Here is a 24,400-nt window from a genome sequence, read left to right on the forward strand (position 1 = left end):
AAGTAGCTGCGATTACAGGCACATGCCACCACGCCTAGCTAATTTTTTTGTATTTTTAGTAAAGACAGGGTTTCAGCATGTTCATCATGTTTGCCAGGCTGGTCTCAAACTCCTGACCTCAAGTGAGCCACCCACCTTGGCCTCCCAAAGTGCTGGGATTACAGGCATGAGCCACTGCACCTGGCCTACTCACCGTTTCAATAAATGTCATACCTTGGTATCTCGAGGGTCTATGTTAGTCAGGCTGGTCTTGAATTCCTTGGCTCAAGTGATCCACCTGCCTCGGCCTCCCAGAGTTTTGGGATTACAGGCGTGAGCCACTGCCTGTAAACTTGTAGTGACTTTGTCCTTTGCTTAGTCTGTTAATTACTGAGAGAGGTTTTTCCCATCCTGTGATTATAATTTTGTTATGTGTCCTGGTATCTCTTGTTTTTCTTTTTATTATTTATTTATTTTATTTATTTGTTTATTTTGAGATGGAGTCTCGCTCTGTTGCCCAGGCTAGAGTGCAGTGACATGATCTCAGCTCACTGCATCCTCCGCCTCCCGGGTTCAAGCGATTCTCCTGCCTCAGCCTCCCAGGTAGCTGGGATTACAGGCGCATGCCACCATGCCTGGCTAATTTTTGCATTTTTAGTACAGACAGGGTTTTGCCTTGTTATCCAGGCTGGTCTTGAACTCCTGACCTCATGATCCACCCGCCTCGGCCTCCCAAAGTGCTGGGATTACAGGCGTGAGCCACCGTGCCCGGCTGATGATGATATTTTAACAGATGAAGAGTTGCATTTTCTAGATGAACAAAAAAATGTGGTTTCTTTTTTTTTTTTTTTTTTTTTGAGATGGAGTCTCCCTTTGTAGCTCAGGCTGGAGTGCAGTGGTGTGATCTCAGCTCACTGCAAACTCCGCCTCCCAGGTTCACGCCATTCTCCTGCCTCAGCCTCCCTAATAGCTGGGACTACAGGCACCTGCCACCAAAGTACGAGAATCACTTGAATTCGGGAAGGAAGTTTGCAGTGAGCCGAGATTGTGCCACTGCACTCCATCCTCGGTGACAGTGACAGAGCAAGACTGTCTCCAGAAAACACCCAAAAAGAGAGAAAGAAGCTCTACTGTGCGTAAAATACTATCAAATGGCATTGAATGCTACAGAGAAATCAGGAAAGGAAGAGTCAATCGTCAATCCATGTGGGAAACTTCATTATGGGTTTTTTGTTTGTTTGTTTTGTTTTTTTTTTTGTGGCAGGTTCTCACCTTGTCACCCAGGCTGGAGCGCATTGGCACAATCTCAGCTCACTGCAACCTCCAACTCGCGGGTTCAAGTGATTCTCCTGCCTCAGCCTCCTGAATAGCTGGGATTACAGGTGCCTGCCAGCATGCCTGGCTAATTTTTTGTAGTTTTTGTAGAGATGAGGTTTTGCCATGTTGTCTAAGCTGTTTTGAACTCCTGACCTCAAGTGATCTGCCCTCCTTGGCCTCCCAAAGTGCTGGGATTACAGGTGTGAGCCACTGTGCTTGGCTGCATTGTGGTCTTACTTTAAGAAATTGCTGTGGTGGGTTCTGTGCTATTTCCTGTAATCCCAGCACCTTGAGAGGCCAAGGCAGGTGGATCACTTTGAGCCCAGGAGTTTGAGGCCATCCGGGGAAACATAAAAATTTAAAAAATTAGCCGGGCGCGGTGGCTCACGCCTGTAATCCCAGCACTTTGGGAGGCCCAGGTGGGCGGATCACGAGGTCAGGAGATTGAGACCATCCTGGCTAACACGGTGAAACCCTGTCTCTACTAAAAATACAAAAAATTAGCCAGGCGTGGTGGCGGGCGTCTGTAGTCCTAGCTACTCGGGAGGCTGAGGTAGGAGAATGGTGTGAACCCGGGAGGTGGAGCTTGCAGTGAGTGGAGATCGCGCCACCGCACTCCAGCCTGGGTGACAGAGTGAGACTCTGTCTCAAAAAAAAAAAAAAAAAATTAGCTGGTCATAGTGGTATGCACTTTTAGTCCCAGTTACTTGGGAGGCCAATGCTAGAGGACCGCTGGAACCCAGGAGGCAGAGGCTACAGTGAGTTGTTTTTGTCCCACTGCATTCCAGCTTGGGCAACAGTTGAGTGAGACTCTGTCTCAGCAAAAACAAACAAACAAAAAACAGAAATTGCCACAGCCATTCTGACCTTCAGCAAGCAGCCATGAACACTGAGGCAAGACCCTCCATCAGCATAAAGCTTGCAGCTCAGATGATCATTTTTTAGAGACAGGGTTTTGCTCTCTTTCCCAGGCTCAAGTACAGTGATAAAACCGTAGCTTGCTGTAACCTGAAAATCCTGGACTCAAGTGATTGTTTTGCCTAGAACTACAAGGTTGTGCCAGCACCCCCAACTAAGTCTGGCTTTGTTTTTTCCTCCCCTCCCTTCCCCTCCCCTCCCCGCTTTTTAAATTTTTTATTTTATTTTTATTTTTTCAAATAGGATCTCGCTCTGTCACCTAGGCTGGAGTGCAATGGCGCAATCTCAGCTCACTGCAACCTCCATCTCCCGGGTTGGAGTGATTCTCCTGCCTCAGCCTACTGAGTAACTGGGATTACAGGCGCCTGCCATTATGCCTGGCTAATTTTTGTATTTTTAGTAGAGACAGGGTTTCACCACGTTAGTCAGGCTGGTCTTGAACTCCTGACCTCAGGTGATCCGCCCACCTCGGCCTCCCAAAGTGCTGGCATTACACGCGTGAGCCACCGTGCCTGGCCTCTTTTTTTGTTTTTTTAAGTAAAGATGAGGTCTCACTTATATTGCCAAGTATGGTCCTGAAGTCCTAGGCCCAAGCAGTCTTCCTGCCTTGGCTTCCGAAAGTGCTGGGATTACAGGTGTGAACCCCCACAACCAGCCTCAGTTAAGGGGTAAAATTTTTTTGTTTGTTTTTTTAGTGATGAGTTCTTGTTATATTGCCCAGGCTGGATATTCTTTTCTTTTAGCACTATATATTTTTTCCCCCAAATTTATACATTGAATACAACAAAGCATTCTTAATTTGTTATTTTTAATATATAATGCTATTGTACACAGACTATTGTGTAGTGTAAATCTAACTTTTATATATGTATTGTGAAATTGAAGCATTCTCGTGACTCACTTTATCGCAATATTTGCATTGTTGTGGTAGTCTTGAAACCGAACCTGTAGTATCTCCAAGGTATGCTTTTGCAAGTTTTTGTATGGACATGTGTTTTCATTATTCTTGGGTATTGTATACCTAGGAGTAGAGTTACTGCATCATATGGTCATTTTGTGTTTAAGAAAAAATTTTATTTTCAATGTTTGTGTGTACATAGGTATATATATTTATGATATACATGAGATATTTTGGTACAGACATGCAATATGTAATAATTACATTAGGGTAAATGGAGTTACCATCCCCTCAAGGATTTATCCTTTGTGTTACAATCTAATTATACCCTTTTTCTTATTTTAAAATATACAGTTAAATTATTATCAACCTGTTGTGCTATCAAATTCTAGTTCTTATTCATTATTTCTAACTTTTTTTTGGACTTACTGAATCATCTATTCTTTTGTTTTCTTTAACCATCCTCACTTCCCTCCATCTTTCTACTTCCCTTCCTAGCTTCTAGTAACCATTTTTCTGTTGTCTATCAGCATGAGTTCTATTGTTTTAATTTTTAGTTCCCACTAATAAGTGAGAACACATGAAGTTGGTCTTTCTGTGCCTGACTTATTTCATCTAACATAATGATCTCCAGTTCCATCTATGTTGTTGCAAATGATAGGATCTCATTCTTTTTCATGGCTGAATAACACTCCATTATGTATATGTACCACATTTGCTTTATTTATTCATCTGTTGAACACTTAGGTTATTTCCAAATCTTGGCTATTGTGAACAGTGCTGCAATAAACATGGGAGGGCAAATGTCTATTTGAAATACTGATTTCCTTTTCTGTATATAGCTAGTCGTGGGATTGCTGGATCATATGGTAGCTCTATTTTTAGTTTTTTGAGGAACCTCCAAACTGTTGTCTAGATTTGTACTAATTTACATTCCCACCAACAACGTATGAGGGTTCCCTTTTCTCCACATCCTTTTATTCTTTTCTTTTGGATAAAAGCCATTTTATCTGTTTGAGATGGTATCTCATTGTAGTTTTGATTTGCATTTCTCTGATGATCAGTGATACTGAGCACCTTGTCATATTCTTGTTTGCCATTTGTATGTCTTTTTGAGTAATTTCTATTCAGATTTTTTGTCCATTTTTAGGAAAACTGTTTAATTTGATTGTTATATTTTTCTTTTAGATTTGTTTGATATCCTCACATAGTCTAGTTATTTGTTTTGGGTTTTTTTTTTTTTTTTTCTCTTGGAGACAGGGTCTCACTCTGTCACTTAGGCTGGTGTGCAGTGGGGCAGTCATGGCTCAGTGCAGCCTTGACCTCCCAAGCTCACGCATCCCTCCCAGTTTACCCTCCCAAGTTGCTGAAACTACAGGCGTGTGCTACCACGTCTGCCTGGTGTGGGTGTGTGTGGGTGTGTGTGTGCGTGTGCGTGTGCACGCAAGGATGGGATCTCGCCAAAGTTGATCTTGAAATCCTGGCCTCGAGCGATCACCCACCTTGGCCTCCCAAAGTGCTAGGATTGTGCAGGCCTGAGCCACCACGCCTGGCCTTTTCTTGTTTATAAATGAGATTATGTATTTATACTTGGGTTGATTTGATGACCTTATTCTTAAATATGGGTAGTTTAAGCTGTGGAAAAGTTTTAGTAGGCTTTGGATATCATAAATCAAGCATCTAAACGGATGTGTTTTTGTCTTATATATTGCTGTCGTCTCTTTATAACAACTTAATATTATGGGAGTTTTTGGTAACTAAAACAATAACTGAGTCCTTAGAGTTGCGATAATTTCTATGATAATTGTTATGTAAAGCATTAGTACATCCCCCACTTCCCCTCGTCTTTACCTCAAGTTGTGTATCACTATAGATTCTCAGGAAGTTTTTCTAAAAAATTGTGGCTGGGTGCAGTGGCTCATGCCTGTAATCCCAGTACTTTAGGAGGGCGATTTGGGTGGATTGATTGAGCTCAGGAGTTTGGGACCAGCCTGGGCATCATGGTGAAACCCCGTCTCTACAAAAAATATAAATGCCAGGTGCTGTGGCTCACGTCTGTAATCCCAGCACTTGGGAGGCAGAGGCTTGTGGATCACCTGAGGTCAGGAGTTCGAGACCAGCCTGGCCAACATGGTGAAACCCTGTCTCTCCTAAAAATACAAAAATTAGCCGGGCATGGTGGCAGGCGCCTGTAATCCCAGCTACTCGGGAGGCTGAGGCAGGAGAATCGCTTGAACCCAGGAGGCGGAGGTTGCACTGAGTTGAGATTGTGCCATTGCACTCCAGCCTGGGGGATGAGAGCGAGACTCTGTCTCAAAAAAACAAAACCAAATATATATTTGTTTTTTTGTTTGTTTTTTTGAGACAGAGACCAAATATATATTATATATATAAAATATATATTTGTTTTTTGTTATTATAATATATATACATTATATATTATATATTTTATATATTATCTTTTATATATAATATATAATATATTTCATATATATTATATATTATATATAATATATTTTATATATTTATATATTATATATGTATATAATATATTTATATATTTTATATAATTATATATATTTATAAATAATTATATATAAATGTATATATAAATAAATATAATATATAATATATATTTATATATACATTTATATATAACTACATTATATATTATATATTTTATAATATTATATATGATATATTTTATATAATATATATCATATATCATATATGATATATATTATATAATATATATTATATATTATATATAATATATATCATATATGATATATGATATATATTATATAATATATATTATATATTATATATAATATATCATATATGATATATAATTATATAATATATATTATATATTATATATAATATATCATATATGATATATAATTATATAATATATATTATATATGATATATAATATATATTATATATGATATATAATTATATAATATATGATATATAATTATATATCATATAATATATAATTATATAGTATATATTATTTATATTATATGTATATTTATATATAATATATATATGTAAATCAGCCCAGTGTGGTGGTGTGCGTCTGTAGTCCCAACTACCTGGGAGCCTGAGGGGGAAGGATTGCTTGAGCTCAGGAGGTGGAAGCTGCAATGGGCTGTGATCACACCATTGCACTCTAGCCTGCATTACATAGGGAGACCCTGTCTCAGAAACGAAAAAGAAAAAATTGTTGCACTATGGCTATTTTTTAATATTTAGCTCAACTGTAAGTTTTGGATATGTCTGGGAAGAGATTGATAGCCAATGACTATATTCAATTTACATTAAAATAGAAAGCATATCCCATATGACCAGGAACATAGTTGAACCAGTTTAGGTTTTTTTAAAAAGTCCTCAGAAGTGCAACATAGGTTTGATTTTTAACTGTTGCTAGAAAAATTCATTAGTGAAAGTAAAGATCTCGTCCAAAATTCCTTTAAACAGAACTTTTGGCTCAAGAGCCACTTCTTAGTTAGAGTTGTAGAGATGTCTTAAGCCTTTAATGATTTTCGAAGATGGTAGTGACGAGCTTTTCTGGGTTAGTTTAATATAAAGTGATACGTCACCGTCAGTGAAATAAGGAATATAAGGTGGCCGTGGTGGCTCAGGCCTATAATGCCAGCACTTTGGGAAGACAAGGTAGGAGGATTGCTTGAGACCAAGAGTTCGAAAGCAGCCTGGGGAACACAGGGAGACCTGTGTTCTGGGTGTGGTGGTGTGTGCCTTTAGTCCCAGCTATTCGAGTGGCTGAAATCAACGCGCCACTGCACCCCAGCCTGGGTGACAGACTGAGGCTGTGTCTCAAAAAACAAACCAACAATCAAAAAGAAAATGGGAGGTTTTAAATCTAGTTAGCTTTTAGGTTGGATTTAAACACTTTGCAAACAAATTCTAGCCGTATTTATTTCTAATGCAAAAAACATGGTCTTTAGAATTATTCAGATATGGATTTAAATTCTAATCGTTACAATTGTGACTTAACTTTTTTTTTTTTTTTTTTTTTGAGATGGAATCTCACTCCGTTGCCCAGGCTGGAATGCAGTGGTAAGATCTTGGCTCACTGCAACCTCCGCCTCCCAGGTTCAAGCGATTCTTCTGCCTCAACCTCCCAAGTAGCTGGGATTACAGGCACACACCACCATGCTCAGCTAATCTTTGTATTTTTAGTAGAGATGGGGTTTCACCATGTTTGCCAGGCTGGTCTTGAACTCCTGACCTCCAGTGATTCTCCCACCTTGGCCTCCCAAAGTGCTGGGATTACAGGCATGAGCCACCGCACCCAGCCTGTGACTTAACCTTTTTGAGCCTCAGTTTCTTTATCTGCAAAATCGAGATAATGCTGTCTTGTAAGGTTGTGAGGGGTAAGCAAAATAATGTATGTGTATTAGTTTTGGGTGGCTGTTGTAATACAATACCACAAACTAGCTGGCTTAAACAGCAGAAATTCTCTCTCAGTTCGGGAAGCTAGAAGTACAAACTCAAGTTGTCAGCACATTGTTTTGAGGACTGTGAGTGTGTATCTGTCCCTGTCCCTCTCCTAATGTCTGACCTCAGGCTTTCCTTGGTTAATAGATTGTGTTCTGTCTGTGTTTTCACGTTGTCTTCCCTCTATTTGTTCCTGTCTTTGTTTCCAAATTTCTCCATTTTATTAGGAAACAGTTGCACTGAATTAAGGCCCACCCTTGTGACTTCATCTGGATCAACTGCAAAGACCCTACTTTCAAATAAGATCACATTCACAGCTACTGGGTTAGGGAGGAGTATATCTTGTGTGTGTGTAGAGTGGCAGTGTACACAGAATTCAGCCCAATACCATATATAAAAAAGGCTTAGCACCAGTATATTATTTCCAACTGGACCTACAGACATTAGAAAAAGCCATTCTGAAATCTGCCAGTCTAAGCCTGGAAGATGCCACTTCTTTACTTACATCTTCTCTGATCTCTTTTCCCAAGTGTCTTGGGATCTGGAATTGTGACTTATTCGTCTTTGTGTGTCTTGTTGAGCTTTGTACATAGGTGTTTACTAAGTTTGTGTGTAGTTGAATTATGGGCTTAAATGGGTTTATTTTAGTGTCTGTCTCTGCAAGATAAAATTTTTAAGCTGGTCTTAAAGTCATCTTGCTTTTTTAAACCCTTGTTCTTATTTTCATGTTTAGAAGCTTTTCTGTGGTCTGGAATTCTTGCCTGTTTCTAAGTTTATTTATTAAGATCAGTTGGATTTGGTCATTATTGTCTATGAACGAAAGTATTAATGTGTATTTATATAGATTTATTTTTCCAGTGGATTTGCATATGTTATTTTATTTGGTCATGTAAATTTTTCAAGATAGAAGAAAGTAAATAGGGGTTTGTTAAAGTCTTTACTCATTGTACCATCAATTTAATGAAACTTTAAAATTTGTGTTTCTCAATGGCCTTGTTATTTAAAAGTTTTTTTAAGGTCATCATTATTGCTTCAGCCTAGTTTATAATGGATCATATAGTGTATGTATAGCTGTGTTATCTTTAATATATGACATCTTAGCATATTTCATAGAGTTGTAATAGCATAATTTTTTTTGGTTATATAGATGAGAGGTTTCTGTGTTGGCCAGGCTGGCCTTGAACGCCCAGCCTCGCCTCCTCATGCACCAGGACAACAGGCCTGAGCCACCACGGCTCCTAGCATAATTTTTTTAAACAGATCTCTTGGTGGATATTTTGTCATTTAAAAAAAAATGCTTTAACAGCTTGGGCAACGTGGTTATATTCCATCTCTACAAAAAATACAGAAATTTTCCAGGCATGTTGGTGAGCATTGGAACACTGAGATGGGAGGATGGCTTGAGCTCAGGAGGCGAAGATTGCAGTGAGTGAAGATTGCACCATTGCACTCCAGCTTGGGAGGCAGAGTGAGAACCTGTCTCAAAAAAAACACACAAAAAACCAAACAAAAACCTGCTTTAAATATCTTACCCTAGAATTAGGAATTATAGGAAATTACTTTGAATTATTTTTGGGGCTTAAAATACTGGGAGCTGAATTACTAGTTACTCATTTTGATGGTGTATTATAGAGTAGGTGTTACTTTCCCAATTTTGTGGCTTAGGAAACTGAGACCAAATTAACAGACTTTTTGAAGGTGACACAGTTTGTGATGGAGTCAGAAGAGAGGATTTATTACTGCTTTCTCTGGTTCTGTGGTTCTGGCTATTGTCTTTACCTGATACCACTGACATTCTTTCTCCTCTGTCTATTGAATGCATGTATTTTATGATTATACTTCCAAAAATACAATGTAATCTTTTTGTAGTAGTTCTCTGAGGAGAAGACAGAACCAACAACGTGCTAGATTGGTTATGGTTAAATTTGTCATAAAGCATATAATATTATGGTTTTGTTGTTATTGGATAACAGGAGAGTGGTTTAAGAATTTAGGCTCTGGAGTTGTATCTCTCCAGGTTTGAATCCTTGGTTCTGTCACTTAATAACTATGTAACCACAGGCATGTAGTAAAATAATGGGTAATAATGTGTTTACTTGAAGAACAGTGCCTTGCATGTAGCAAACATCATGTTACTTAATGTATTTGAAGTCATTTAGGACTTGAATAAATAAGCAAGTTCCATATTTAGCAGTGCCAAATAAATCATATTTAAATAATCAAAAATCAAATTATATAATAAATTTATTGGAACCTACTCAGATTGCAGTTTTCAGTACAGATAAAATATTTGTCTTTCCCATCGATTCTTGGTATCTCTTAAAGTTTCAAAGTCAATTAACTTTGAAGTCGTATTCTTTTTGAGAATTTACTTGATAACCATCAAAATGGTCCCTTAGACTTTTTTAAAGACAGATCTCACTCTGTAGCACAGGCTGGAGTGCAGTGGGTATGAACATGGTCCACTGTAGCCTCGAACTCTTGGGCTCAAGCAGTCCTCCTACCTGTCTCCCAAGCAGCTGGGAGTACAGGCATGCACCACCGTGCCCAGCTAATTTTTTAAATTTTTTGTAGAGACTGGGTCTGACATGTTGTCCAGGCTGATCTCAGACTCCTAGGCTGGAGTGATCCTGTCACCTCAGCCTCCCAAAGTGCTGGAATTTATAGGCAAGAGCCACAGCATCTGGCCCCCTTAGGGCTTTTTATTTTATTTTATTCTTTTTACTTTTGAGGCAGAGTCTAACTCTGTCGCCCAGGCCGGCGTGCAGTGGCGCAATCTTGGCTCACTGCAACCTCTGCCTCCCTGGTTCAAGCGATTCTCTTGCCTCAGCCTCCCGAGTAGCTGGGATTACCGGCATGCGCCGCCATGCCCTGCCAATTTTTGTATTTTTTTCTCTTTTTAGCAGAGACAGGGTTTCGCTGTGTTGGCCAGGCTGATCTCAAACTCCTGGCCTCAAGTTATCTGCCTACCTCGGCCTCCCAGAGTGCTGGGATTACAGATGTGAGCCACTGTGCCTGGCCCCTTAGAGCTTTTTAAAAGAAAGCTCTTTTTAAAAGAAATTCCAACAGTGCAAAAACTGCAATTACTTCTGTACCAACCTAATAGTTTGCTTAGTGTTTTTATCATGAAAAGGTATTAGATTTTTAAAATGTTTTTTCTGTCTGTTGAGGTTATCATGTGTTATTTTGCTTTGTCGTATTATTGTGGTGTATAATTTTTTTTGAGACGGAGTCTTGCTCTGTCTCCCAGGCTGGAGTGCAGTGGCGCCATCTCTGCTCACTGCAAGCTCCGCCTCCTGGGTTCACGCCATTCTCCTGCCTCAGCCTCCCGAGTAGCTGGGACTACAGGCGCCCGCCACCATGCCCAGCTAATTTTTTATTTTTAGTAGAGACGGGGTTTCACCGTGTTAGCCAGGATGGTCTCGATTTCCTGACCTCGTGATCTGCCCGCCTCGGCCTCCCAAAGTGCTGGGATTACAGGCATGAGCCACTGCACCCAGCCTTTTTTTTTTTTTTTTTTTTTTTTGAAGAGCCTCTCTGTCGCCGAGGCTAAAGTACGGTGGCTCTTGGCTCGCTGCAACCTCCGCCTCCCGGGTTCAAGCGATTCTCCTGTCTCAGCCTCCCAAGTAACTGGGTGGGATTACAGGTGCCCGCTAACACCCCCGGCTAATTTTTGTATTTTTAGTAGAACAAGGTTTCACCATGTTGGCCAGGCTGGTCACGAACTCCTGACCTCAGGTGATCCACCCGCCTCGGCCTCCCAAAGTGCTGGGATTACAGGCATGAGCCACTGTGCCCAGCCAATCCCAGTATTTTTAATGAGATTTAACTTCTATGAGTATTTAGAAGAATTCTTTGCTGTTTTCTCTGGGGCTTATGTCTGAAAGTAAAGTGTTAGCTGGGACTACAGGCATGTGCCACCACTCCTGGCTATTACTATTGTTAATACGCTAATAGAAATATTGGTTTGAAAAGCATGTAGAATATCACATGCAGAAGGGTCTGAAGTCTCTTGATATTATTAAAAATTCTTCCTATAATTTTTTCTCCATTTTTTTTTTCCCTTTGTGTTTTGATCCAAGGACTAGATCAAGGGTATCTTTTCCTTTGGATGATTTTCTTTATTGTGTGTGTTTTTAGTTCTTTAAAAATAAAGCCAGCTTAATTTTATTTTCAAAATATGGATAGATTCATTATATAAAACAATTATAAGTTGAGAACTATGTATAAAGGGCTATGTTATGAACAATTAAGATGGAATAATTTAGTTGTACTTATTTTGTAATTCTTTTTAGGCTAGAGTGTTTTCATTCTCAATTTTTCATACATTGCTTTTTCAGAAGGCTAATAGGAATGACAATAATGTTTCAAAATATTTTGATTCTTATTGATGCCCCATGTTTTGTCTGTCTAAAGTGTCAACCTAAGAAAAAGTCTACGCCACTGAAGTATGAAGTTGGAGATCTCATCTGGGCAAAATTCAAGAGACGCCCATGGTGGCCCTGCAGGATTTGTTCTGATCCGTTGATTAACACACATTCAAAAATGAAAGGTAATACTTGCAGTGATTATACATGTTAAAGGCAGTTGCCTTTAGAATAACTCAATTTTTGTTATCTTAATAATAATATATTGTTTTCCTTGGAACATTTTGTGAATGAATTGGTGTTACATATTTTATCTTTTGGGGCTTTTAAAAGTTCGTTTTACTCTATGATTTAAACCTTCTCTCAGTTTTGTTTGTTTGTTTGTTTGTTTGTTTGTTTTTGAGACGGAGTCTCGCTCTTGTTGCCCAGGCTGGACTGTAGTGGTGCAATCTCAGCTCGCTGCAACCTCTGACTTGTGAGTTCAAGCGATTCTCCTGCCTTAGCCTCCCGAGTAGCTGGGATTACAGGCACCCGCCACCACGCTTGGCTAATTTTTGGGTTTTTTTTGTTGTTGTTGTTGTTGTTTTTTGAGATGGAGTTTTGCTCTTGTTGCCCAGGCTGGAGTGCAGTGGCGTGATCTCAGCTTACCGCAACCTCCGCCTCCCGGGTTCAAGCAATTCTTCTGGCTCAGCCTCCTCAGTAGCTGGGATTGCAGGCATGTGCCACTACGCCCAGCTAATTTTGTATTTTTAATAGAAACGGGGTTTCTCCATGTTGGTCAGACTGGTCTCGAGCTCCCGACCTCAGGCGATCTGCCTGCCTTGGCCTCCCAAAGTGCTGAGATTACAGACATGAGCCCTGCACCAGGCCTAATTTTTGTATTTTTAGTAGAGACGGGGTTTCACCATGTTGGCCAGGCTGGTCTTGAACTCCTGAGATGAGGTGATCCGCCCACCTCAGACTCCCAAAGTATGGGGATTACAAGCGTGAGCCACTGTGCCCGGCTGATTTAAACATTCTCAATTATTCTGTTGATACCAGGAAGGTGTTAGGCCATTTCTCTAATGTTTACATTGTCCGGAATCACCTTTTAGTATATTTATGTATTTCTACTTTAATCAGGTTTGTATCATTTTTGATAATATAAAAGCTGAAACAATTGTAAATGTTTATTAATAATTTTGAAGTTTAAAATTTTAATTTGGAGTATTTCCTTTAAATGCTATTGTTTGTTTTTCAGTTGATTGTTGTGTTTGAATCTCAGGTAACTTAGTTTTAAATTACTCTAAAGGATGGGGCTGAAACTTGATTTATTTTTATTTTATTTTATTTTAGAGAAGAATTTCTGCTCTGTCTCCCAGGCTGGAGTGCAGTGGCGTGATCTCGGCTCACCGCAAGCTCTGCTTGCTGGGTTCATGCCATTCTCCTGCCTCAGCCTCCCGAGTAGCTGGGACTACAGGCGTCCGCCACCACGCCCGGCTAATTTTTTTGGTATTTTTATTAGAGACTGGGTTTCACCGTGTTAACCAGGATGGTCTTGATCTCTTGACCTCGTGATCTGCCTGCCTCGGCCTCACAAAATGCTGGGATTACAAGCGTGAGCCACCGCGCCGGGCCAATTTTTGCATTTTTAGTAGAGATGGGGTTTCACCATGTTGGCCAGGCTGGTCTTGAACTCCTGACCTCAGGTGATCCTCCTTCCTCAGCCTCCCAAAGTGTTGGGATTACAGGTGTGAGCCACTGCACCTGGCCTGAAACTTGATTTGAGCTGTCCTTTTTTCTGTTAGGATGGTAGTGATTTTATTTTAGTTTTAATATATGTATTTTAGTTTCTGAAAGTCAGATGTTGGTGAGATTCAGAAAAATCAGCTTACTCTCTGCTTTGCTGTGATCTGCCACATTCTTCACTCCTTTCAACAGGCAACCAATTGATATTAATTTTTGTTGTTGTTGTTGTTTTGTTTTGAGACGGAATCTTGCTCTGTCACGTACGTTGGAGTGCAGTGGCGCAATTTCGGCTCACTGCAACCTCTGCCTCCCGGGTTCAAGCAATTCTCCTCCTGCCTCAGCCTCCAGAGTAGCTGGGATTACAAGTGCGTGCCACCATGCCCAGCTAATTTTTGTATTTTAGTAGAGACGGGGTTTCACCATGTTGGCCAGGCTGGTCTCAAACTCCTGACCTCAAGTGAACCACAGGTCTTGGCCTCCCAAAGAGTTTGGATTACAGGCATGAGCCACCACACCTGGCCGATATTAATATATTTTTATATACATAATGTTTTTTCATATAAATTATATTTTTATTTACATGAGTAAATATATACTTCTTAGTCATCTTCCACGTCTTTCCTTTATCACAAACAGAACATTGTATATTTTGCAGCTTGCCTTTTCCACTTTGTGGAGATTTTTTTCATATTTTTATTATTTATGTATTTGTTTATTTTTCTGAGACAGGATCTCATTCTGTTGCCTAGGCTGGAGTGTAATGGCATAACCACGCCTCACTGAAGCCTTGATCTCCAGGGCTCAAACAGTCATCCAACCTCAGCATCCTGAATAGCTGGAATAGCTGGAATAGCTGGGAGCACAGACGTGTGCCACCACACATGGCTTTTTTTTTTTTGGGTGGAGATAGTGTCTCCATATATTACCCAGGCTGGTCTTGAAATCCTGAGCTTAATAAGGGATCCTCCCACCTTGGCCTTCCGGAGTGCTGGGATTACATGTGTGAGTCACCATGCCTCTTTTTTTTTTTTTTTTTTTTTTTCAAAAGGATGATTTCTCCAAAGTAGAATTCCTGGATTTGATTTTATATTTTGAATAATGAGGTGCCCAAAAACCTTTATAAATTTTAGTGTGTCTTTTTTTTTTTTTTTTTTTTTTTTTTTTTGAGACAGAGCCTCGCTCTGTCTCCCAGGTTGGAGTGCAGTGGCACAATCTCGGCTCACTGCAAGCTCCACCTCCTGGGTTCACACCATTCTCCTGCCTCAGCCTCCCGAGTACCTGGGACTACAGGTGCCAGAACCTAGCACAGTACTAGGTTTTGTGTCTGGGCGCAGTGGCTCACACCTGTAATTCCAGCACTTTGGGAGGCTAAGGTGGGCAGATCACCTGAGGTCAGGAGTTCAAGACCAGTCTGGCTGACATGGTGAAACCCTGTGTTTACTAAAAATACAAAAATTAGTCAGGTGTGTTGGCATGCTCCTACAATCCCAGCTACTGGGGAGGCTGAGGCAGAAGAATTGCTTGAGCCCGGGATGCGGAGGTTGCCGTGATCCAAGATCACACTACTGCACTACAGCCTGGGTGACAGAGCGAGACTCTGTCTCAAAAGAAAAAAATAACTTAGTGTGTTAAAAATTTAATACCTTGACCAGGCACGGTAGCTCATGCCTATAATCCCAGCACTTTGGGAGTCCGAGGTGGGAGGATCACTTGAGCCTAGGAGTTTGAGACCAGCCTTGGCAATACAATGAGACACTTTCTCTTTAATTCAAAAAAAATGTTGATACCTTATCCTTTGTGACCTGTCTGGATATTTAAATTCTACTACTAGAAAACTCTGAGTCCTCCTTTTCTAACCTCCCTGTCCCTATGACTGCTGGTTTCTTACTCATTAGGGTGTCTCTCTTTCTCTCCTCGTCTCTCTTTTGATTGAGGGTCTCGTTCTATTGCCCAGGCTGGAATGCAGTGGCATGATCATGACTCATTGCAGCCATAGCTTCCCAGGGTCAAGCGATCTTCCCTCCTGTGCCTTCCAAGCAGCTGGGGCTACAGGCATTCGCCACTATGCCTGGCTTAGTTTTTAATTTTTTTGTAGAGGCAGGGTTTTGCCTTGTTGCCCAGGCTGGTCTGAAACTCCTGGGCTCAAGCGATCTGCCCGCCTGGGCCTCCCAAAGTACTTGGGATTACTGACGGGAGCTACCGCACTCAGCCTATTTATAGTGTTTCTTATGCATACTAGTTGAGTCCATGCTATTTATTTGACAAATAGTAAATACCTTGTATAGATTGAGTACTGTGCTAGGTTTTGGGATTCATTATTGGGCCATACATCTATACTGCTTGCTCTCATGAGAAATTAGAATCTAGTATAAGGGACAAGACACCAGAAAATAATCAAATGCATTATTACTTAACTGAGAAGTCTGTCCAAGGAACAATTTTGATGCCTATTCAGTGATATAACAGGGATAACTGACCTGGACTTTTCATCAGTGGTGTTTGCTAATAAAGTTATCTCTGATCTGTTACTTGAGAGGATGAGTTGGGAGTTAACTAGGGAAGAGAGAAGAAGATGGTTCCAGGAATCTGCAGCTCACAGAGTAATGGAGGGTGGCACAGTATGAGGCTGGGAAGTAGATATGGGACAAAGTGTTCAGTGCCTTGTTGACTTTGTTAAAAAATTTTGTTATTTTTATCTCAGAAACAATGTATATAATTAAAAAGTGTTTAGCAGGAGCCGCCATGCTCTGATCTGTTCATTTTAAAAGTTCACTGTGGCTGGATTGTTGAACATGTGTTAGAGGGGGACCACAAATAAGTAAAAAGAGACAGTTAAGTCATTATTAGTGATTATGGTGTGATGAAAATTGTGAATAGAAAATAAAAACAGATTAGGAGGTAAAATGCATCTGATGTAGTAATGCATTGAATAATGTTGACTGAGGGAGAATGAAGTCCTGAGGCTTTCAGTTCTCAGGTTTCCATATCATAGGATGGCTCCCACGTTTTTAGCTTCATCACTGGATGGCTGAATAGATCGTCATTTACTGAGAGAACACCAGAGCGTCTATAACTCAGAAAGGACATATTCTTGTTCATATTAGTTGGAGCCATGGGCAAGGCATGGGTGAGATTTTTTGGGACAAAAGATACTATGAGACAAAAGGTACATTGAGGAAGACATCATTTGACATCTGTATGGAAGAGACTGAGCTTGCTGAAAAAGAATGATGAAAAAGAATCAGATGAAACAGATGGAAGAGGAAAAGTAGGAGAATGTGGCTAGAGTACAGTAGTATGTATGTACTGGGGATATGTTCTAAGATTCTCAGTGGATGCCTGAAACTGGATAGTACTGAATCCCATATATATAATGTTTTTCCTGTACATACATACCTATTATAAAGCATCATTTATAAATTGGGCATTGTGGCTGGTTGTGGTGGCTCACGCCTGCAATCCTAGCACTTTGGGAATCCAAGGCGGGCGGATCACTTGAGGTCAGGAGTTGAAAGCCAGCCTGGCCAACATGGTGAAACCCTGTTTCTTCTAAAAACACACAAAAAATTAGCTGGGCGTGGTGGTGGATGCCTATAATCCCAGCTACTGGGGAGGCTGAGGCAGGAGGATTGCTTAAACTTGGGAGGTGGAAGTTGCAATGAGCCGAGATCATACCACTGCTCTCCAGCCTGGGCAATGGAGCAAGATTCCATCTAAAAAAAAAAAAAATAGTAAATAAAAAATAAATTGGGTATTGTAAGAGATCAGTAACAACTAATAATAAAACAGGGCGGGTGCAGTGGCTCACACCTATAATCCCAGCACTTTGGGAGGCCGAGGCAGGCGGATCACAAGGTCAGGCAATGGAGACCATCCTGGCTAACAAGGTGAAACCCTGTCTCTACTAAAAATACAAAACATTAGCTGGGCAGGGTGGCGGGCACCTGTAGTCCCAGCTACTTGGCAGGCTGAGGCAGGAGAATGGTGTGAACCCGGGAGGCGGAGCTTGCAGTGAGCCAAGATGACGCCACTGCACTCCAGCCTGGGCGAGAGTGCGAGACTCCATCTCAAAAAATAAATAAAACAGAACAATTACACTGTAATAAAAGTTATGGGAATCTGTCCCCTACCTTCGACCCCAATAGCTTATTTTACTGTATCACAGGTAACTGAAACCATCGAAAGTGAAGTCTCACGTGAGCTGGGACCACTGTAGTTTAAGGACGATGTGGTCAATTTTGCTGAGTGTTGCCTAGAGAGCAAATAAAATGTCCATTAGGGATAAGAAGGTGGAGATCACGAGTACCTTTTTTGTTGTTGTTGGTTTCACTGAGGTAGAAGTTAGATTGGACTGATTTGAGGCAATGGAGACAGAGACAGAGAAGGGAGGATGCTGCAGGCAGATAGGTATATAGGATTCAGAAGGATTTTTATTTTTTGTTATTTTTTATTTTAATATTAGTCTTATTTTTGAGAAAGAGTCTTGCTCTGTCACTCAGGCTGGAGTGCAGTGGCACAATTACAGCTCACTGCAACTTCCATCTCCCAGGCTCCAGTGCTCCAGGGCTCCAGCACTCCTTCCACCTCAGCCTCCTCAGTAGTTGGGACTACAGGTGTGCACCACAACACTTGGCTAATTTTTGTATTTTTTGTAGAGACAAGATCTCCCTATGTTGCATGAACTGGTCTTGAACTCCTGGCCTTAAGTGATCCTCCCGCCTTGGCCTCCCAACATGCTGAGATTACAGGTGTGAGCCACTGTGCCTGGCCAATTTATTTTTGACTCTAGGGACAGGGAAGTTTCAAGATGAAGGTGCTAGCCAATTCGGATCCCAAGTGAGGGCTCTCTTCCTGACTTGTAGATAACCACCTTGTTGCTGTGTCCTCATTTGGCAGAGAGCGAAAGTACTCACTGTGGCATCTTCTTTTAAGGAGACTAGTTGCATCATGAGGTCACCTCCATCATGAGGGACCTATTACTAATCTAGTAATAGTATTTAGTATTCTTAGTATATTTAGTGTATAAAATTAGTAAATCTACTTACTCCAAAGGCCTCACCTATAAACACCAACATATGGGGGGGTCAAGGCTTCAGAATAATGCATTTCAGGAGGACACAAACATTTAGTCTGTAATAGCCCTTTTTCATCCTTCTTGAATGACAGTCTTACTAACTCTGAGTTTTAAATTGTCGTCAGTAAGCTGAATTCATATCCATAGTGATAGTCTTTATCCAGGCTTTAGATTTATATACTCAACTCCATACTTGAAGTTTTCACCAAGATGTCAGTTTGAAAATATATTCATCACCCTAACATGGAACCCCATACTCTTTAGCTTCCTCTGTCTCCATCTTTCCACACCCATACGTGTTTGCCTTAAGCAACCACTAATGTACTTTCTGTTTCTGTGGATTTGCATATTCTAGACATTTCATATGTAGTAGGTCCCCAATTTGAGTTAGAATTTTTCGACCTTACAATGGTGCGAAAGCGATACACATTAAATAGAAATGGTACTTCAAGTTACCTGTAGAACCATTCTGTTTTTCACTTTCAATGTAGTATTCAGTAAATTACAGGAGATATTCAGCAGTTAATTTTAAAATAGGCTTTCTGTCAGAAATATTGCACAACTGTAGACCAATGTAAGTGTTCTGAGCATGTTTAGCGTAGGCTAGGTGTGTTAAATGCATTTTCTAATTATTTTTTTTTTTTTAGAGGCAGGGTCTTGCTTTGTTGCTCAGGCTGGAGTGTAGTGACGCGATGTCAGCTCACTGCAACCTCTGCCTCTTGGACTCATGTGATCCTCCTGCCTCAGCCCCCCAAGTAGCTGGAACTACAGGCAAGGGCCACCACGCCCAGCTAATTTTTAAATTTTTTTGTAGACAGGGTCTCCCTGTATTGCCCATGCTTGTCTTGAACTCCTGGGCTCAAACAGTCCTCTTGCCTTGGCCTCAGAAAGTGTTTGGATTATAGGCGTGAAGCCTCTGCGTCTGGCCAGCCTTCATATTCAACTTAATCTTTTCTTTTCTTTTTTTTTTGAGATGGAGTCTCTCTCTGTCACCAGACTAGAGTGCAGTGGCACGATCTCAGCTCACTGCAACCTCTGACATCCTGGTTCAAGCAGTTCTCCTGCCTCAACCTCCTGAGTAGCTGGGATTACAGGCGCCTGCCACCACACCCGGCTAATTTAATTTTTAGTAGAGACGGGGTTTCACCATGTTGGTCAGGATGTTCTCCATCTCCTGACCTCGTGATCCGCCCACCTCGGCCTCCCAAAGTGCTGGGATTACAGGAGCGAGCCACCACGCCTGGCCTCAACTTAATATTTTCAGCTTATAATGGGTATGTCATGGAGCATCTGTGATTTGTTTATAATTTTTCCACAAATCTGTTGTGCTCCTCAACTTACAATGGGGATACGTTTCCACTAGGAATGCATTGGTTCTGATTTTTCCCATATCCCCATCATTGGTTATTTGACTTTTAAAAAATAGACAAAACATAAATTTAATGTTTTTTTTGTTTTGTTTTGTTGAGATAGAGTCCTGCTCTGTTGCCCAGGCTGTGGCAGGATCTCAGCTCACTGCAACCTCTGCCTCCTGGGTTCAAGCAGTTCTTCTGCCTCAGCCTCCTGAGTAGCTGGGACTATACGAGTAACTGGGACTACAGGCATGTGCCACCACGCCTGGCTCATTTTTGTATTTTTAGTAGAGACAGGATTTCACCATGTTGGCCAGGCCGTTCTTGAACTCCTGACCTTAAGTGATCCTCCCGCCTCGGCCTCCCAAGGTGCTGTCCTGCCTCAGCCTCCCAAGGTGCTGGGACTACAGGCCTGAGTCACCTTTCCTCGCCTAATGTTTTCATTGTTTCAAGTAGGCAGTTCAGTAGCATTAAGTATATTAACATTGTTGTGTAGCCATTACCACTGTTCATCTCCAGACTCTTTCATCTCCCAAACTGAAACTCTGTACCCCTTTACCAACATCACCATAGCCCTTGGTAACCACTGTTCTGTGTTTTTTTTCCTTATAAATTTGACTATTTTAGATACCACATATAACTAGAATCAGACATTTGTCCTATTGACCCCTTACTTCACTTATCATAATGTCTTCTAAGTTCATCAATGCTATAGTATGTTTCTGAATTTCTTTCTCTCTCTCTTAATTTTTTTAAAGGCTATATAATATGTCATTGTATTGTAAGTACCACATTTTGTTTTTCCATTCATCCATCAGAGAACATTTGGGTTGTTTTCCTTTTGGCCATTCTGAACAGTGTTTCTATAAACATTGTATAGTATCTGGTGTTTTTGTATTTTTTTTTTTTGGATGGAGTTTCACTCTTGTTGCTCAGGCTGGAGTGCAATGAGGCGTGATCTTGGCTCACTGCAACTTCTGTCTCCTGGGTTCAAGTGATTCTCTTGCCTCAGTTGGGATTACAGGTGCATACCACCACACCTGGCATTAATTTTTGTATTTTTAGTAGAGACTGGGTTTCGCCATGTTGGCCAGGCTGGTCTCGAACTCCTGACCTCTGGTGATCTGCCTGCCTCCACCTCCCAAAGTGCTGGGATTATAGGTGTGAGCCACTGTGTCCAACCTAAGCATCTGTGGTTTTTTTGTTGTTTTTTATTTGTTTTTTGAGACAGAGTCTTGCTCTGTCTCCCAGGCTGGAGTGCAGTAGCGGGATCTTGGCTCACTGCAACCTCTGCCTCCTGGGTTCAAGCGATTCTTCTGCCTCAGCCTCCCGAGTAGCTGGGACTAAAAGTCAGCTAAAAGTCAAAGCTGTAATGGCTAAGATCTTAACATGCCATGCAAACTCTTACAAGTCTGGTTGCTGCCCAACCTTTATTAGTTTCCCTTTTCTTCTAGTTTATGGTAGTGTTTAGAACTACTTGTAGTTTTGTTTAGTTTTATTCATTCATGCCTTTGAGGGTTCTGTGCCCTCATACTATAATTCTGTCTTTAACTGTTTACTTTTTTTTTTTTTTTTTGAGATGGTGTCTCACTCTGTTGTCCAGGCTAGAGTGCAGTGGTGGGATCTTAGCTCACTGCAACCCCCGCCTCCTGAGTTCAAGCGATTCTCATGCCTCAGCCTCTCAAGTAGCTTGGATTACAGGCAAGTTGCACCACGCCCGGCTACTTTTTGTATTTTTAGTAGAGACAGGGTTTTACCATGTTGGCCAGGCTGGTCTTGAACTCCTGACCTCAGGTGATCCGCCTGCCTCAGCCTCCCAAAGGGCTGGGATTACAGGCATGAGCCATCCCACCTGGCCAAACTGTTTAACTTTAAAAGTTGTTCAGCCTGGCGCGGTGGCTCACGCCTGTAATCCCAGCACTTTGGGAGGCCAAGGCGGGCGGATCACCTGAGGTCGGCAGTTTGAGATCAGCCTGACCAACATGAGGAAATCTCGTCTTTACTAAAAATACAAAAAATTAGTCGGGCGTGGTGGCGCATGCCTGTAGTTCCAGCTACTTGGGAGGCTGAGGCGGGAGAATCGCTTGAACCTGGGAGGCAGAGGTTGCAGTGAGCCGAGATCATGCCATAGTACTCCAGACTGAGCAACAAGAGTGAAACTCCGTCTCAGAAAAAAAAAAAAAGTTGTTCAAGTACTTCATTTGTCTCCTCCCACTTATAATTGAGTGTTTTTTTTTAAAGAAATAAGTGTTTATTTTTGCAGTTGTCATGCCTTTTGTACTGTAATCATTTATATATGACTTATCTGTCAGACAGTGAGTTCTTTTTTCTCCTCACGTTGCTGGCACATCAGAAGTTCTTGATCTGTTAATGAAATTTATTTATTTATTTATTTCTAAGACAGGGGCTTGCTGTACTGCCAGGGTGGAGTGCAGTGGCGTGATAATGGCTCACTGTATTCTTGACCTTGAGGATGAAGTGATCCTCCCTTCTCAGCCTCTCAAATAGATGGGACTACAGGCACATGCCACCATCCTCAGCTAATTTTTTTATTTTTAGTAGAGATAGGGTCTTGCCATGTTTCCCAGGCTGGTCTCGAACTCCTGGGCTCAAGCAGTCCTCCCACTTCTGCCTCCCAAAGTATTGGGATTACAGATGTGAGCCCCTACACCTGGCCAGTTCAATGTATTGACTCATGGGAGAGTGATTTAATTCTCAAATTGACTTTAAGAACCTCTGTATAGGTACACACATGTGTATATTAACCAGTTCCAGTTCCTGTAGGTGATTTTTATTGAAGGATTTAATTCAGTAGGTGGGAAATAAGGAGTTCATTTTTTTTTTTCAGTTTTTAAAATGAACCAGACAACACAAAATTTAACTAAGTTTTAGTTTCATTATTAAGCTGTTTTTTTATAGAAAAACTACCATGTGTACACTTTTGAAACTAGCATTTATAGAGAAGTTACCGTTGACAGTTCAGTTTGTAAATCCCTTCTCTCCTTTGTCTTTCTTTTTTCATTTTTCGTTTTGCATTCTGAGGGAAGTAGGCATTCCATAATTCTTGCAAAGGTTATTTGGATTCTTTTCCGTGTTTTGAAATAAGACATGGTTGTTACAAGGGAACTAGATATGAGTTAAAATGAATTTTCGTATAAAATGATTTTTATTTCCTTTTATTAAAAGTGACAAATTGCTAAACATGTGTTGTCCTGACTCTCTTTCTTTTGTGACACTTTTTAGTGTAATAAAAGTTGCTAATAAAATTGTAAATGTGTGGAAGATAACATATACTAGATGAATTATAATCTTTTCTAGATGGGATTTGTATTTTCATATTTTTAATTGTATGTATAGAACTTTAGATAACCAAGAAATTATAGGCTAAACTGGATTTATTTTTGGTTTTATTACTGGTAGGCTTTCCTTTTTCTTTTAAAATTTCCCTAATTTGAAATATTGCATTTCACTTTCTTTGCAAAACCAGTGTTTGACCATGCGCTTGTTCTCTCTGAAGTTATTGAACTTACTATATCTAAAATACCAAAACCATACATTATTTTGGGGGTGTGGTTGTGGGGAGGAATCCATGCAAAGCACCTTGTGTGGTGCTCGTCTATGAGTAGCTACACTATAAATGTTAACAGATCATACATGTTGCTTTGCTGAAACATTTCTTCTTCTTTATATTAGCCTAGTGTTTTTCACATTTTCTTGGGTTTTTTTTTTTGTATATATATTTTTGTTGCTGTGGGCTTACTATACATCTTCTGTATTTTTGGAACAATGAAATTATAGACTGATAGTGAAGGAAACTTACCTGTCTACTATCTTAATTTCTTCTTTGTAGTTAATCTACATTTAGCTGGTTTTGAAGCTATACCACGTCATCAGACTAGACTACTGATTCTTTCATAACCTCCTGTGTATTTTCTTGCCACACATATATAATACTTAAAATTTTCCTTGTGTATGATCTACTCTAGGTTGTCTAGTTCAGTGGGCATGTTAGTTGTTTCCAGACAGTCTTCTTTGGCAGCAATGATGTGGCTGTTCTCTTAATGATGAGAAGTAATTTCTTTGATCTAATGATTCTGGTTCTCTTACCCTTACCTAGTTTCCAACCGGAGGCCCTATCGGCAGTACTACGTGGAGGCTTTTGGAGATCCTTCTGAGAGAGCCTGGGTGGCTGGAAAAGCAATCGTCATGTTTGAAGGCAGACATCAATTCGAAGAGCTACCTGTCCTTAGGAGAAGAGGGAAACAGAAAGAAAAAGGATATAGGCATAAGGTAGGAAACG

At 40.7% G+C, this 24,400-nt stretch overlaps 1 protein-coding gene across 18 annotated transcripts in view; it reads left to right on the plus strand.

The window, feature by feature from the left end:
* Positions 1-24,400, plus strand: part of NSD1 (nuclear receptor binding SET domain protein 1) — a 170,864-nt gene that overhangs the window by 48,980 nt on the left and 97,484 nt on the right. For 16 of the 18 annotated variants that reach the window (XR_010157055.1, XM_016954326.3, XM_054684820.2 and 13 more), the window contains 2 exons: positions 11,996-12,131; positions 24,218-24,390. Coding sequence is in view for 17 of the 18 variants with exons in the window: in XM_016954326.3 (XP_016809815.3) it covers positions 11,996-12,131; positions 24,218-24,390 (309 nt within the window). In the remaining variant the exon portion in view is untranslated. Of the gene's footprint in view, positions 1-11,995; positions 12,132-19,721; positions 20,023-24,217; positions 24,391-24,400 lie in introns of those variants that run through there. The other 2 variants (XM_063810891.1, XM_016954333.4) reach the window with 2 other exon arrangements.

This window comes from Pan troglodytes, chromosome 4 (assembly GCF_028858775.2).
Source record: "Pan troglodytes isolate AG18354 chromosome 4, NHGRI_mPanTro3-v2.0_pri, whole genome shotgun sequence".
In the NCBI taxonomy this organism is placed as follows: domain Eukaryota; kingdom Metazoa; phylum Chordata; class Mammalia; order Primates; family Hominidae; genus Pan; species Pan troglodytes.